Source organism: Aulonocara stuartgranti (assembly GCF_965226115.1).
Source record: "Aulonocara stuartgranti genome assembly, chromosome: 20".
In the NCBI taxonomy this organism is placed as follows: domain Eukaryota; kingdom Metazoa; phylum Chordata; class Actinopteri; order Cichliformes; family Cichlidae; genus Aulonocara; species Aulonocara stuartgranti.
In genome coordinates this window covers 29,179,197-29,192,968 of record NC_138956.1, presented here as the reverse complement: position 1 = coordinate 29,192,968, position 13,772 = coordinate 29,179,197, and the positions used below count along the sequence as shown (strand labels likewise).

General features: G+C 40.2%; 1 protein-coding gene across 2 annotated transcripts; it reads left to right on the top strand.

Moving 5' to 3' along the window:
- Positions 1–374: 374 nt before the first annotated feature.
- rhoaa (ras homolog gene family, member Aa) lies at positions 375–13,602 on the top strand. 2 transcript variants are annotated; one of them, XM_082518524.1, is made up of 5 exons: positions 375–457; positions 4,415–4,570; positions 8,056–8,176; positions 8,270–8,400; positions 10,586–13,602. In XM_082518524.1, exons 2-5 carry the CDS (start codon positions 4,415–4,417, stop codon positions 10,757–10,759), a joined length of 582 nt encoding a protein of 193 aa, XP_082374650.1. In that variant the 5' UTR covers positions 375–457; the 3' UTR covers positions 10,760–13,602. The 2 variants fall into 2 exon arrangements, with proteins under 2 accessions (XP_082374650.1, XP_082374649.1); XM_082518523.1 differs by having other exon boundaries at positions 375–479.
- Positions 13,603–13,772: the final 170 nt, after the last annotated feature.

Below are 13,772 nucleotides of genomic sequence, written 5' to 3'. Positions count from 1 at the left end.
TGTTAACCCTGCGACAGACTGGCGACCTGTCCAGTGTGTACCCTGCCTCTTTAACTTGTGTGGGTAATATACAGGGTAATACATCTGCAACACGAGCTATCAGCGGTGACCCTTCGGTATATTGAATCAATAACATAGAACTTCAGAAATGATGAAGGGGATACTGTGGGTGTCAGCTAACCTTGTTTCATATAATTTAATAGATAAATGCTTTATATACCAACTGCGCTCTAAACACGAACATCCCTGGGAGGCTGTACTCAGGGGCACAACCTTCAGCCTCTCGGTTAGGGCTAAACAATGACTTTTCATAATATATTATTTTGGTTGGCTAAGTTGCCGTTCACTCATGACTTCAACGTATCCTATTGGCTGAAAGTATGTGGTTTGGCCGGGACAATCCTCGTAGCGCTTTCGGGGGCGGGACTGTTAGTTCTGACAGGAAAACTAAAGAAAGGCGAGTATCTCGCAGGAAAAAGGTAAAACTCTGATTGCTCAGAATCTCCCTTTGCTTTTTAAAATTCTTAGCGTTGAAACTGGTATCAAGTAATATGCTTCCTTCTCTAAAGTGTGTGTGTTTAGGTCGACAAGAGGCCAGCTATCATGAAGAAGTAAGCAAAGTTAGCAAGCTAATGATTAGCTTCCGTAGACGAAAGGGAAACTGCAGCTAGGTAGAAGTTAGCCGACACTCTGGTGACCTAAAGAGGTCAACGGGCTACTTCAGAACTGAGGAAACATTAGCGTGCCAAGTTTTATGTAACTTCATTTCACCAGCGTTGAGCTGAGTTACAAGTGCCCCTCCATCGGAGGCACGTATCATTAAGGAAGTGAAGTTCTAAATCAGCATAATATTACAAAATCCCCAGATAACCGAGGCTTAAACTCTCAGCAGTGTATAACGGTAAACTATCTTGTTGTGAAGTAGTTAATGGTTCTTATAGGTATTTACAGAAAAGACTAGTCGTTTATAGTATAACTGTAAAGTTAGTTAGGAGATCGATGTACTCAAAATATGTCTGCCTTTACTGAACTGCGTTTGAGCGGACGTCTGAACCTTCAGGAAATAGTGATGTCACAGAAATACATCCTGAAATTACTGCTTTGGATAAAGAAGAGTCACAGCGCTTGAATGGGTTTATCGAGACAATTTAAAAGCCAAATTGTGGCATTTGTGAGCCAACATATTTATATTGGGTGCCATATTTAGTCAAAAGGACAGAAATTTGGTCTTAACTATCATAACTGTACTTTATTGTGTAGTGATGTGTTCAGTGTTATTGCCACACACACACACACACACACACACACACACACACACACACCAAAAATACTATAAGAAGTTTCATTTTTGACATGGTTGTCATATGTAATAAAAAGATGTCCACTAATGCTTTTAGCAAAACTCATAATTATTTATGTAAGAGATTAGTTCAGTAGATTCATTTTTCTAAAAAGGCAGCTTGGTCCAAAATAACTTGGAAAGTTGAAAAATAAAATTTAGTTTTTAATAATTTCAATTATCAAGGAAAAAAAAAAAAAACAAACTCCCTGGCCCTGTGGGGGGAAAGTTATTGGCCCCCTTGAGTTGAATTCAGTTTCACTCACCACAGGGCCTGATTACTGTCAGGCCAGTTTAATCAAGAAATTGCTTAAATACAACCTGTGTCACAACGTGAAGTAGGCTAAAAGATCTCAAAAAGTAACAAACCATGCCAAAGTCTAAAGAAACTCAAAAAGAGTTGAGAAACAAAGTAACTGACATCTGTCTGGAAATGTTTACAAAGCCATTTTTAAGGTTTTGGGACTCCAGGGCACCACAGTGAGAGCCATTATCCACAAATAAAGAACACTTGGAACAGTGGTGAACTTCCCAAAATTGACAATGGGCGATATATTTGCACATGCACAGACTTTTTGATGGGCAGAGCAATGTAATCATGGACTGATTTGCATGTTTTAAAATACAGAAGAAGGCCAAACATGGACAAACTAATTTCCCCCCAAAATTAGGGCTGTCAGCCCTAATGCGGTCATCACGATTAATGCGATTAAAATTTTGAATGCGCTCAACCCATCTGGAGCGCAGAATGAACAAACTTTGGACTAACTGCTGAAATGCGTTGATAGAGACATTTCAGGGATTTTAATTCAGTCTGCGCTCCAGATGAGTTAATTGTTCATCGCGTTGGTCGTGATGATGGCACGTTAACGCTGACAGCACTAAAAAAAAAATATAAAGTCGCCAATTTGGGATTTCTTTGGCTTTAAACCAGATGACAGAGGTAAACCTAAGGATGTAACCAAAGCGGTGTGCCGCTTGTGCAGACGTATAGTGCTCAAACACGGCTAACTTACATGAGCATGTACGTGTCCACCATCCGGCTGAGTATGCTAGGCTATCACCAGCTTCTGCAGCTCCATCAACAAGCATCTGGGCGCACTCTGAGGAAGGGGCATTTGCTCACAGATGAATGAGGGTGCTGTTAAAGCAGCGCTATTATTTTTCTTTCTGTTGACTGCTTCTATTAGCTCCATCATTATTAGCAAACTTACTCATAGGCAAATGAATCAATCAGTCAATAAATAAATACTTTTTTTTTTTTTTTACGGATCTTGGAAGCTAGCTGACCAAAATGAGTAACATCCAAGCCATCAATACATATCGCCAACTATTCATCTAATGCCCATCTCCACTAGTAAGGTAGCCGCAGTAGAAGATATGTCACTGATAACAAGAACTCCTCACAGTACTTGCAGGTCTTCACCTGAAGTCAAGCTCTTCGAGCCTTTGCAAGCAATGGAAACAGGCAAGGTGAGGATTAGTAAGTGTCAGAACTGCAATCCTTGATGAAACAACGCATTCGAAATACATCAGGAAGATGACCTCCTGAGTTTAGCTGCTCCAAGAATGCCTAAGACAGCTGAAGATGGAGAGTGATGAGGAAGAGGAAGTATGGATGACTGAGCCCCTGCGGATGAAGGAAGGATGAAGGAAGTGGATGACATCAAGAAATCCTACCAGTTCCTAGAAGAGGCCGGCCTACAGGACAGCACAGAGGCTGTGATCATGGCACATGCCTCTATGGATCTAAGCACCAGATCCATAAAGGCGGCTGTCACAGCTGACAGGACCCAAGTTACAGACTGTGCAAAGGGACCCTGGAAACTGTGAAACACATAGTACCAGGATAAAACCTGGTGAGTGTTGTTCCTGGAATCCAGCACATTCCAGGAACAACATCTGAGACCTCTTTCCAGGAGAAGAGCGCAGTCCTAGGAACAGCTAAGATACAGAACGCATAATAGCAGGATGTCAAGTTGGGACTCAATATGCCTCCTGTCTGGAAAAACTAGTCACATGCATTGTTCAGGTGTGAGTTGGGCCCATTCTTCAACACAAACATTCTTCAAATTCTGTGGTGGTCCTTGGCTCTTGGACGACACTTCTGATAAGTCTTTTCCTGCAGGGAACCATCCGATCCACAAAGGATTGGATGTTTCCCAACATCTGGGAAGAATTTTATGTCAGTAGCGCCTTTACAAATATATTCCCTTTGAAAACTGGTGACATGTTCAATACTTATTTTACCTGCTGTATTTAAAAACTAGTCCACCTACCTAGATACAGCAAGCTTCTTTATTTTATTTTTTTAACAAACCTGTGTTGTGCCTAATTTAGGGAAAATATGATTCAGCACCACTTTCCTCCTTGGGACCCTTAAAGGATGTTTTGGAATATAATTCTCAAACTTGGATAAACTTTTCTTCCATGTTTTCATTCATTGTGTGGTTGAACTTCATGCAGCTGTACACTTTTTTTTTCTTTTTTTTTGGTGTTACAAACATACATCACAACGCACGGTTTTCAAAGCTCAACTGTTGAGGATTGACCATGACATGTGTGAGTGCTCACACTCTGCAGGAAACCGTTATTTTGCGGCACAAGCAATAGAAAAGAATGTGTTTCAGATCCCTGCATTCCATTTTCAGGCAAAGCAGTGGCTCTCTGATACAGTTGTGTCTGGTTTAGTTACAGAGGGATATTAATAATGTCCTCATCAGGCACTCTACCTGCAAAGACAGGAAATAACCACAACTGACAAAAGCTAGAACTGTTTTGCCTAACGTTCAAAATAAGCTGTGATGAAACATTACAGTTGAAGTTATTTTGTGATTGTTGAGAAATGTGCAAACATTTTAGGGACCTTGCTTCAGCTCTGTCCAAGCACACATTATTTTCTTCTTAGTTTTACGTAGTATTTTCTCACCTTTTCAGATTTCTTATTTCCCTGATTTTGTGTTTTCACAAGAGCTCAAACCACTCTCCCTAACAAGTTTGTCTTTGGCAATAAACCTTTGTGTTAATTTAAATCTCTAGCTTGGCTGATGGATTCTGTACTTTGACTTTTTTCAGATGGCGGCAATCAGAAAGAAACTGGTGATAGTCGGTGATGGAGCCTGTGGCAAGACTTGCCTCCTCATAGTGTTCAGCAAGGATCAGTTCCCTGAGGTCTATGTGCCTACAGTGTTTGAAAACTACGTGGCAGATATTGAGGTGGATGGTAAACAGGTAAGCTGTTCATTCTAACAATAAATGTCAGATTGTTTTATATTTATTGTAGCACAGTAGCATAGCAGTGTGTGTGCTATGTGTGAGGCTAAGAGTTTTAAGACGGGACATATCTAAAGTACTTTAACACTAGCCAATTTCATAAATAGCACATTATATTGTAACTATTGATTGATGTATGTATGTTAATATTGAAGCTGAAACTAGCTTTAATTATTTTCTCTATCTTGGATAGCTTTATGAATGTTAATATAGATATAGCTGATAGAGTTGTGATATTCATTACTGCAAAATTTGCTTTTAACTTTTTGGTCAGCCACCTGCACAAAATGCAGCCACACGGATGATTTCTGTGGTTAATAAGTTCAGAGTTGACTTTAAGTACACCTTGAGTAAAGCTTAACAATAAATAATTTTAACATGGCAGTCTACCACTAATAGATAGTATTAGTCACATGCATTGCTCAGGTGTGATTTTGGTCCATTCTTCCACACAAACAGTCTTCAAGTCCTGAACGTTACATAGGCCCCTTCTATGAACTCTGACCTTTAGTTCTTTCCAAAGATTTTCAGTTGGGTTCAGGTCAGGTGACTGGCTGGACCATTTCAACAGCTTTATTTTCTTTCTTTGAAACCAGTTGACAGGTTCGTTGACAGTGTTGTCTTGCTGAAATATCCACCTTCATCCTGGTAGAAGGCAGCAGATTTAATCAAGAACGTCTCGCTTCATTTTTCTATTCATCTTTCCTTCAATGACATGAAGCGTGTCAGTGCCGTATGCTGAAAAACATCCCCACACCATGATGTTCCAACCTCCAATTTTCAGTGTTGGTATGGTGTTTGTGAGGCGATATGTTGTGACCTCCCAGCATGGTGTGTAGACCAAGTTTGGTATCATCTGACCAGACTAACTTTCCCAGTATTTCACAGGCTTGTTTAAATGTTGTTCAGCAAACTTTCTGTAGCTCCATAAGTGCTCCTTGGCTCTTTGACAACTCTTCTGATAATTCTTTTCACTCTTCTGTCTGAAGTCTTGTGGGGAGCATCTGGTCGTGGCTCGTTGATGGTAAAATGATGTTCTTTTCACCTCCAGATCATGGCCCCAACAGTACTTACTGGATCCTTCAGTAGTTTAGAAATTCTCCTGTAACCCATTCCATCAGTATGGTTGCAAAGGTCTAAAAGAGCTTATTTTACATTATATACATTATTTATGGACATCAGTGGTTTGACTTGTTTGTATGTGTGGATTGGATGGTTACCAACATCTGGTAGGAATTTCTGTCAATAACAACTTTAGAAATATATTTACTTAGAAAATTGGTGACATGTTCAATACTTACCTGCTGTATGCAAAGTGTTAAGGCCAGTCAAACTTCGATACAAGAGCAATGAATTTAGTTCAGCATAGAGCTGGGCGATATGAGATTTTTTCATATCACGATATGTTTTTTTCATTTCAGGCGATAACGATATCTATCACGATATAAGCCAAATAACTATATTTGTAAGATTTAAATGTGCCATTGCTCACAAGTAAAATGTGAAATAATCAGCAGCTTGTTTTTAAATATTTATTTCCCATAATAAGTTCAACAGGGTAGATGTACTTAAGGAACATGAGACTTTTTCAGATAAATAAAGGCAAATATTGCAAACTACACAAAAGCAGCCGCTAAAGCGTTTAAGTTTCAAAATAGAACAAACGAAACAGACTAAATTGTCAATTCCACTTAGAAACAAAATATTAATTCTAAAAATAAATCTTAGTTTGTTTTACAGAAGAACAGACAAAACTGACTAACTTTTGTCAATATCAAATAAACTGAGAACTAAAAGGAAATTCTCAAACTCTCCTTGTTGTATAGCTTAGCTTTTCAAACAGTTTTAACAGTTACTTTAGTCTGACAAAAGTCGAATGACGAATTAGCGCTTCCAGTCAGAGACTGAGGCTACGTCCACACGTACACGGGTATTTTTGAAAACGGAGATTTTCCGTTTTCGTTTTAAAAAATAATCCCGTCCACACATAAAGGCAGAAATGAAGGAAAACGCTGCTATGAACATGCCAAAGCAGCAGGTGGCGCTAGATTCCTAATCGTGCAGAAATGTTGGCCAATCAGAAGTCTAGAAGCCTCGGTGGGAAAAAGTAAACAAAGCTGGGGCATAGAAGCAGAACCGAGTCGTATGTGTGGACGGACAGTAACTGTGTGTACATGTAAGCATTTAAACACTGCAGAGAGTAGAATTAACAGTAACAGTATTGTAGAAATTCATTTCACCGAAACAATAACGTGGCGCACAGTGTGACGCATGCACCAGTTTATTGTATTTCCAGACTTGCTTTCGGCACAATTTACAGTGCACGCTGCTGTTTTTTGTCAGACTTGAAATAGCCGAAATACCTTCACACTACGGAACTTCTATGGCTCTTCCGTTCGACAATCTCTCCGGCATTGGAACCATCATCTGTTTTCTCTTCGGTCACGCTCAGTTGATTTTTCTAGTCGGCACACTCATTTCCTCCATTATGCGCTGGCTCCATTACCCGCTGGCTGCTTCCCAAACAAACACACGTGCGGCTTGGCACTTGTGCTGTACGTAACAAGTCACGCGACGTGACGCTGCGGCCCTGATTGGTTCGGCTCTGCGCTACCTAATTTGGATTGGCTGACCTTTTTTTTTTTTTTTTTTAAGAGGACAAGAGCGGCGAAGTCTATCGCGATAGCTTAATTTCTCTATCGAGTAAAAGTTATATCGCGATACATATCGTTATCGTTCTATCGCCTAGCTCTAGTTCAGCATAATGAGGCACATCACAAACTAACCACCTCCTATTACCAGTTTTAAATCTCTGTTTATATCTAACTGTACATACTCGTGTACATACCCTTTCAAACTGAATTTCTGTAATACTGCATCTCACCTGCAGTATCTGTGCAGCTCACGCTTTGGATTGACTGATCAAGCAAAACATGATCTGGAGCCGGGTCATAATTTTACAGCTTAGCAAGAAAACAAACAAAAATGAATCCATTTCCCTCCCAGTTGTAAAACTGGAGCGAGGTCTGTCCATCCAAACTATCTATGAATGCAAAATCAAAACAATTATCAATGCATTACTCGGTATAGAAATTACTTGTAGATCACATTAATCTTGAGAGAATGTCTCAAACAAGGATCTTGGGGGCAGATGTCACCAAGAGGTTGGTGGGTTGTGCTGCTCTTTTCTTCTCTACTGTCGCCCCCTTAAGTTTGTCTGCACCTTCATCAGTCGAGTGCTCATGCCCTCGATTTTAGGACTCTGTGTAAGCTAGAACACTAATCAATGATTTACACCTCATGCACTTACATACATGCCTGAATGGCTTCCATCCACCTGTCTTCATAGCATGCTGTTACATGATAAAAATGGGCCTGTGTTTGAGGACCCTAAGCAGGATTGGTGTGTGTAGTAGGAATTAACTATAGTCCCTCCCCTGCAGGTGGAGCTGGCCTTGTGGGACACAGCAGGTCAGGAGGACTATGACCGACTGCGGCCTCTGTCATATCCAGACACAGATGTCATCCTCATGTGCTTTTCCATTGACAGCCCTGACAGTTTAGGTGAGTCTGTTTCTGTTGGTTTCATTAAAAAAAATGAAAAAACTCTTTTATATCTGCTGCATGTTTACCTTGTCCACATTGTACCTGATGCAGAGAATATTCCGGAGAAGTGGACTCCAGAAGTGAAGCACTTCTGTCCCAATGTGCCCATTATTCTTGTGGGAAACAAGAAAGACCTGCGAAATGATGAGCACACACGCCGAGAGTTGGCTAAAATGAAACAGGTCAGTGACGGCATGCACTCATACAGTTTCATATTAATCCCACCACACAAACACTACACTAACATAACTAATGACAAAAATGTCCATAACTTTTGTGTGTCAGCCTTTAGTCTACTACAGTTTCCACTAACATTCATTAGGTTTTTTTTATAGGGCTGCAGCCACTGATAATGAAGACAAATATATTTACTAACTTTTGTTTTGATATAAAGTGTGATATAAGTGAAAAGTTTGGACACAGTTTCTCATTCAATGGTTTTTCTTTATTTTCATGACTGTTTACATTGTAGATTCTCACTGAAGGCATCAAAACTATGAATGAACACATAAGTGTGAAATAACTGAAAACATATTTGATATTTTAGATTCTTCCTAACAGCCCCTTTGCTTTGATTCCTGCTTTGCACACTCTTGGCGTTCTCTCCATGAGCTTCATGAGGTCGTCTCCTGAAATGGTTTCCAACAGTCTTGAAGGAGTTCCCAGAGATGATGAGCACTTGTTGGTCCTTTTGCCTTCACTCTGCGCTCCATCTCATCCCAAACCATCTCCACTGGGTTTAGGTCAGGTGACTGTGGAGGCCAGGCCTCCATCACTCTCTTGGTCAAACAGCCGTGACACAGCCTGGAGGTGTGTTTGGGGTCACTGTGCTGTTGAAAAATCAATGATGGGATGGCATGTTGCTGCAGGATGCTGTGGTAGCCTTGCTGGTTCAGTGTGTCGTTAGTTTTGAATAAATCTCCAATAGTGTCACCAGCAAAGCCCCCTGACACAATCACGTCTCCTCCTCCATGCTTCACAGTGCATGCATGTAGAGACCATTGTTCACCATTTCTGCGTCACGGGTGGAACCAAACATCTCAAATTCTGACTCATCAGACCAAAGCACAGATGTCCACTGGTCTAATGTCCATTCCTTGTGTTTCTTGGCCCAAACAAATCTCTTCTGCTTGTTGCTTTTCCTTAGTCGTGGTTTCTTAGCAGCTATTTGACCATAAAGGCCTGATTCACACAGTCTCCTCTGAACATGTAGAGAGATGTCTGTTACTGGAGCTCTGTGTGGCATGTATCTGGGCTCTAATCTGAGCTGCTGTTAACTTGTGATTTCTGAGGCTGGTGACTCGGATGAATGTGTCCTCAGCAGCAGAGGACTGGGGCGTCCTCATGTGAGACAGTTTCATCATAGCGTTTGGTTCTTGCGACTGCACTCGGGGACACAATCAAAGTTTTCCAGACTGACTGACCTTCAGTTCTTAAAGTAACGATGGGCTGTTGTTTCTCTTTACTTAGCTGATTGGTTCTTGCCATAATATGAATTCTAACAGTTGTCAAATAGGGCTGTCAGCTGTGTACCAACCTGACTGCTGCACAACACAACTGATGGTCCCAACCTCATTAAGAAGGCAACAAATGAACCCTGACAGGCACACCTGTGAAGTGAAACCATGTCAGGTGACAACATCATGAAGCTCACTGAGAGAAGGCCAAGGGTTTGCAGCGCTGTCAACAAAGCAAAAAAATCATATTTTGCATGGTTGGATCTTAACAAGGTTCCAAGTAGAGCTTCAATATGCAACATGAAGAAATGGGAGTGAGACAAAACAATTATTTTTGAAAACAACATTTAAACTGAAACAGGCTGTTTTACAGCTGAACAAAAGTTTAGGTCCACACCTCAAAAAAAACCTGTAAACCCCCCAAAACAGAAATCAAAGGTCCAAACATGAACTCGGTCATGAGCAGCTCCACCGTGTTGATCACATCAGAAATTACTTCCGGCATGCTTGATGATTTGCTGGTAAAGTTAAGACAGGCTTCTGCATATACCATACTGTGGACAGGTGTGCTTTATACATTTACAGTAAAGAGTTCAGATGGGGAGTGTCTGGAATTGATTGATTGTAATCTGTGGGCTAAATGTGCTCACAGCCAATCTGTGGGAGGGATCAAAGACTTATTTCACTCAATGACAAACAAATCAAGATTACTTTTATGTTTTTGTTTCTGGACCTTCGGTTACTCTTACTGATCTCCATTAAAATTAATCTACCATGAACATTAGAGTGTGTTCATTTCTTCTAAGTGAGCAAACGTATAAATCCCACAGAGGGTCGAATAATGATTTCACTTCTTCTTTTTCATTGGATTGAGCTGGTTTTCCTTCATGGTTTTGTTCTTCCCAAACAGGAACCTGTGAAGTCAGAGGAGGCGAGAGAAATGGCCAACCGGATCAATGCCTTTGGTTACTTGGAGTGCTCAGCCAAGACGAAGGATGGTGTGAGGGAGGTGTTTGAGATGGCCACCAGGGCGGCGCTACAGGCCAAGAAACGAGGCAGAAAGAGTGGCTGCCTTCTGCTATAGAGTGTCAAGTTACACAGGTTAGGGAGGACAGGAGGAAAGGATCCTTGCCAACAAAATCATTCCTCCTGTTTCTACGTTGTCACCATGCTGTGCAGAATTGAATGGGTCCTTTTCAGGAATAAGGGAGAAAATCAAACTAGGTCAAAAGGGGAGTGTAAGCATTCATGTCCAAGGTTTAATCTGCCTTTAATCTGTAATCATATCTTTGGATTCATCAAACCTAAAATCAAGAGAACATGGAAAGAAGGAACCATCTCTCTTAAAGAGGTGCGTTGGGATTTCCAGACCTATGAAGTGGTCTCCGTTATTCTAAATTGCAGCCTGATGGTCTGTACACGAGCCCATCTTTAGAACTGATCCATCCCAGGTGTTCAGTACATTCACAGCTGTGTACCATATGAACAAGTTTCTGGAGGACTTGGCTTGTGGCGTTTCTTTCAGTTAACATCCTATTAGTCTGTACTTTTGTCATTTCCTTTATTTCTCTGCAATGACCATCCAACTCTATACAGACCTGATTTCCTCCTTTATGATGATGAAGTAACCTGTCGCTGCAGGTTCACATTCAAAATCCACACTACCGCTCAAAAGTACAAGTTGCCAAATGTCAAATTAAATAATTCAATAAAAATCACACTTTTATTCTTTATTATTGATATTAAAAAGTTAGAAATAATGATTTTTGCAAAAACAATTGAGTCTTTCCAGCATTCTACCATCAGTTTGCTGACATTTTAGTTCATTCTTCCAGAAGCTCCCAGTTTAATGTGGGTGAGAGTGGACTGAGATCCAATGACTGTGCTGGGTTCTCAGCTGCTTCTGTATAGTTTAGTCATTCTATGGCTCACTGTGCTGTTGCAGTCAGTCAGCATCCACAGGATCCGATGTTGTCCTGAATTTCCCAGAATTTCCCACTTCACCCCAAAGACCTCCAAAACTTATACAAAGTGCCACTTGACAGGTGGCAGGCACACCTCCACGATCCTTCAGTCTTTGTCTCAGAAATATTCTTTTTGACCCAAATACCTCTGTTAGGTTTATCTGTTCATAAAACTTTCTCCCTGACTTCCTCTGTCCAACATCTGTTCTTTTTTCCCCACGTTATTTCTAAAGCACTTTAAAAACAACATAACAGCTGACCAAAGTGCTGTACAGAAAATAAGAGAACAAAAGAATAAATCAGTAAAAGTACATACAAAGGGTAAGAAGACGACAACTCTCACTGGGTTAAAAGCCAGGTGTGTGAGTTAAAAGTTGTGTTTTTAAACGGGTTTTAAAAACAGTGAGGGATGGAGCCTGCCTGACCTCCAGAGGCAGCTCATCCCACATTTTGGGAGCCAAAGCTGCAGAAGCTGGGTCTCCTTTGGATTTATAAAAGCACCTGGTTAGCTGATGTAAGAGCATGTGACGGCATGTAAGGGTGAAGCAGCTCAGGGGCAAAACCATTAAGAGAATTAAAAACAAAATAATTTTAAAATGGATTCAAAACCTTTACCCATCTATTCATTTTATAAGGTGGTCTCTTTTTTCCCCACTGTTTTTAAGCAGGCATTCCTGATCTGCTTCTCAGCTCTTGTTGTTTAGTGTTTAACAGGTGTTGTTCTCAGACAGCAGACTCATGTATTTGGCCTGCTGCTCAGTTGGGCTGTTCTATAAAGGGAATAATATTGTGTACAATGTTCTGGGCAGTTTCCTGCATGCAATAGCGTTCACTTTCATAGCACATTATGGTTGAACACACAAAGGATGATGTTTCAGTTACTCAGCTAGCTAAAAGTTAAAAAATGTAATGAATTAACATTCTAACATGATAAACTTGAATTAGTAACAACATGCCATTGGAACACTGTGTGCTAAAAATCGGCCTTTCTACTCCAATACAGGTATTCCAATAAAATTACAGTAATGCATGATTACATTAGTTGTGTATGATGTAGTCATAGACTGTGGTTCATTTCTGACTTTTTGTTTTTCAAAATAAAAGTCTGCGCTTCTCTTTCAAAACAAGGACTTTGTGTGATGCCAAACCTTGTGTGTAAGATTAAATTACCAGTGTTTTGTACAACTTTTCAAAATTTGATTGCTCGATTTTGTTTTTCAAGTCATTAAACTGATGTGGACTGTCTAACACTGTATGTAGTTGGCTATAGAAGCGCTAACAAAGGCAAATGATCCTGAACAGAGTTTTTGTTAACTGTCAGATATTAAAGAGGCCTCGGTGTACCTCTGACACAGAGGAGTGGATGTTTATAGAAGAAAGGATTGTGTTCGAGTTGAGCAGTTCCAGTTTTAATGCCACACCTCCATGTTTCTGATCCGGTCTTGTTCACCTGCTGTCTTGAAGAGTTAATATAATGTACAATTTCTACAACACTAATTCCATCAGTGCTACAGTTAGACTGTAACTAGAAGGCTTTTAAGACTGGACACACTTGGTAAAGAACAGTGTTTCTCTTCTAATATCTTTGTGTTGTACTGATGGAATTAGGGCTCTGGAAATTTACATTATGCTACTTTAAAGCATGTTGTGAGGCTAATATGTAACTCATTATTTAAGTACAAGTTTGAACATTTATAGTGTACCTATATGTTTTGTTTTTCTTTCCTGCTCTGCATTCCATTGTATGCTATTTTAACTATGGGATATTCCATCAGCTTACTTTTGTATTATTTGCACATAGCTTCAAATGTCTGTGTCATATAAAAACACACAATGTCCAAATTCTGAAATGCAAAATGCAAGGATCTTCTATAGGATTGGTTATTTGTAAGCAAAATATTCTTTTATATCCAGTAGTCTTTTGTAAAGTTTTCTAAAGGAAATACATTCGAGAATGACCAAATCTGCTGTGTGTGTCACTTCTCATGTGTTTTGTCCTCTTACCCACTTAAGAGTGTCCAAGTCTTGGCTCAAGATGGTGAGCATGATGGTCTGTGTAGATGTCCATGTGTCTGCAAACGTATAACAGGAACATATTCCCCATCGATGCTATAACCTCATCAATAGCCAAGT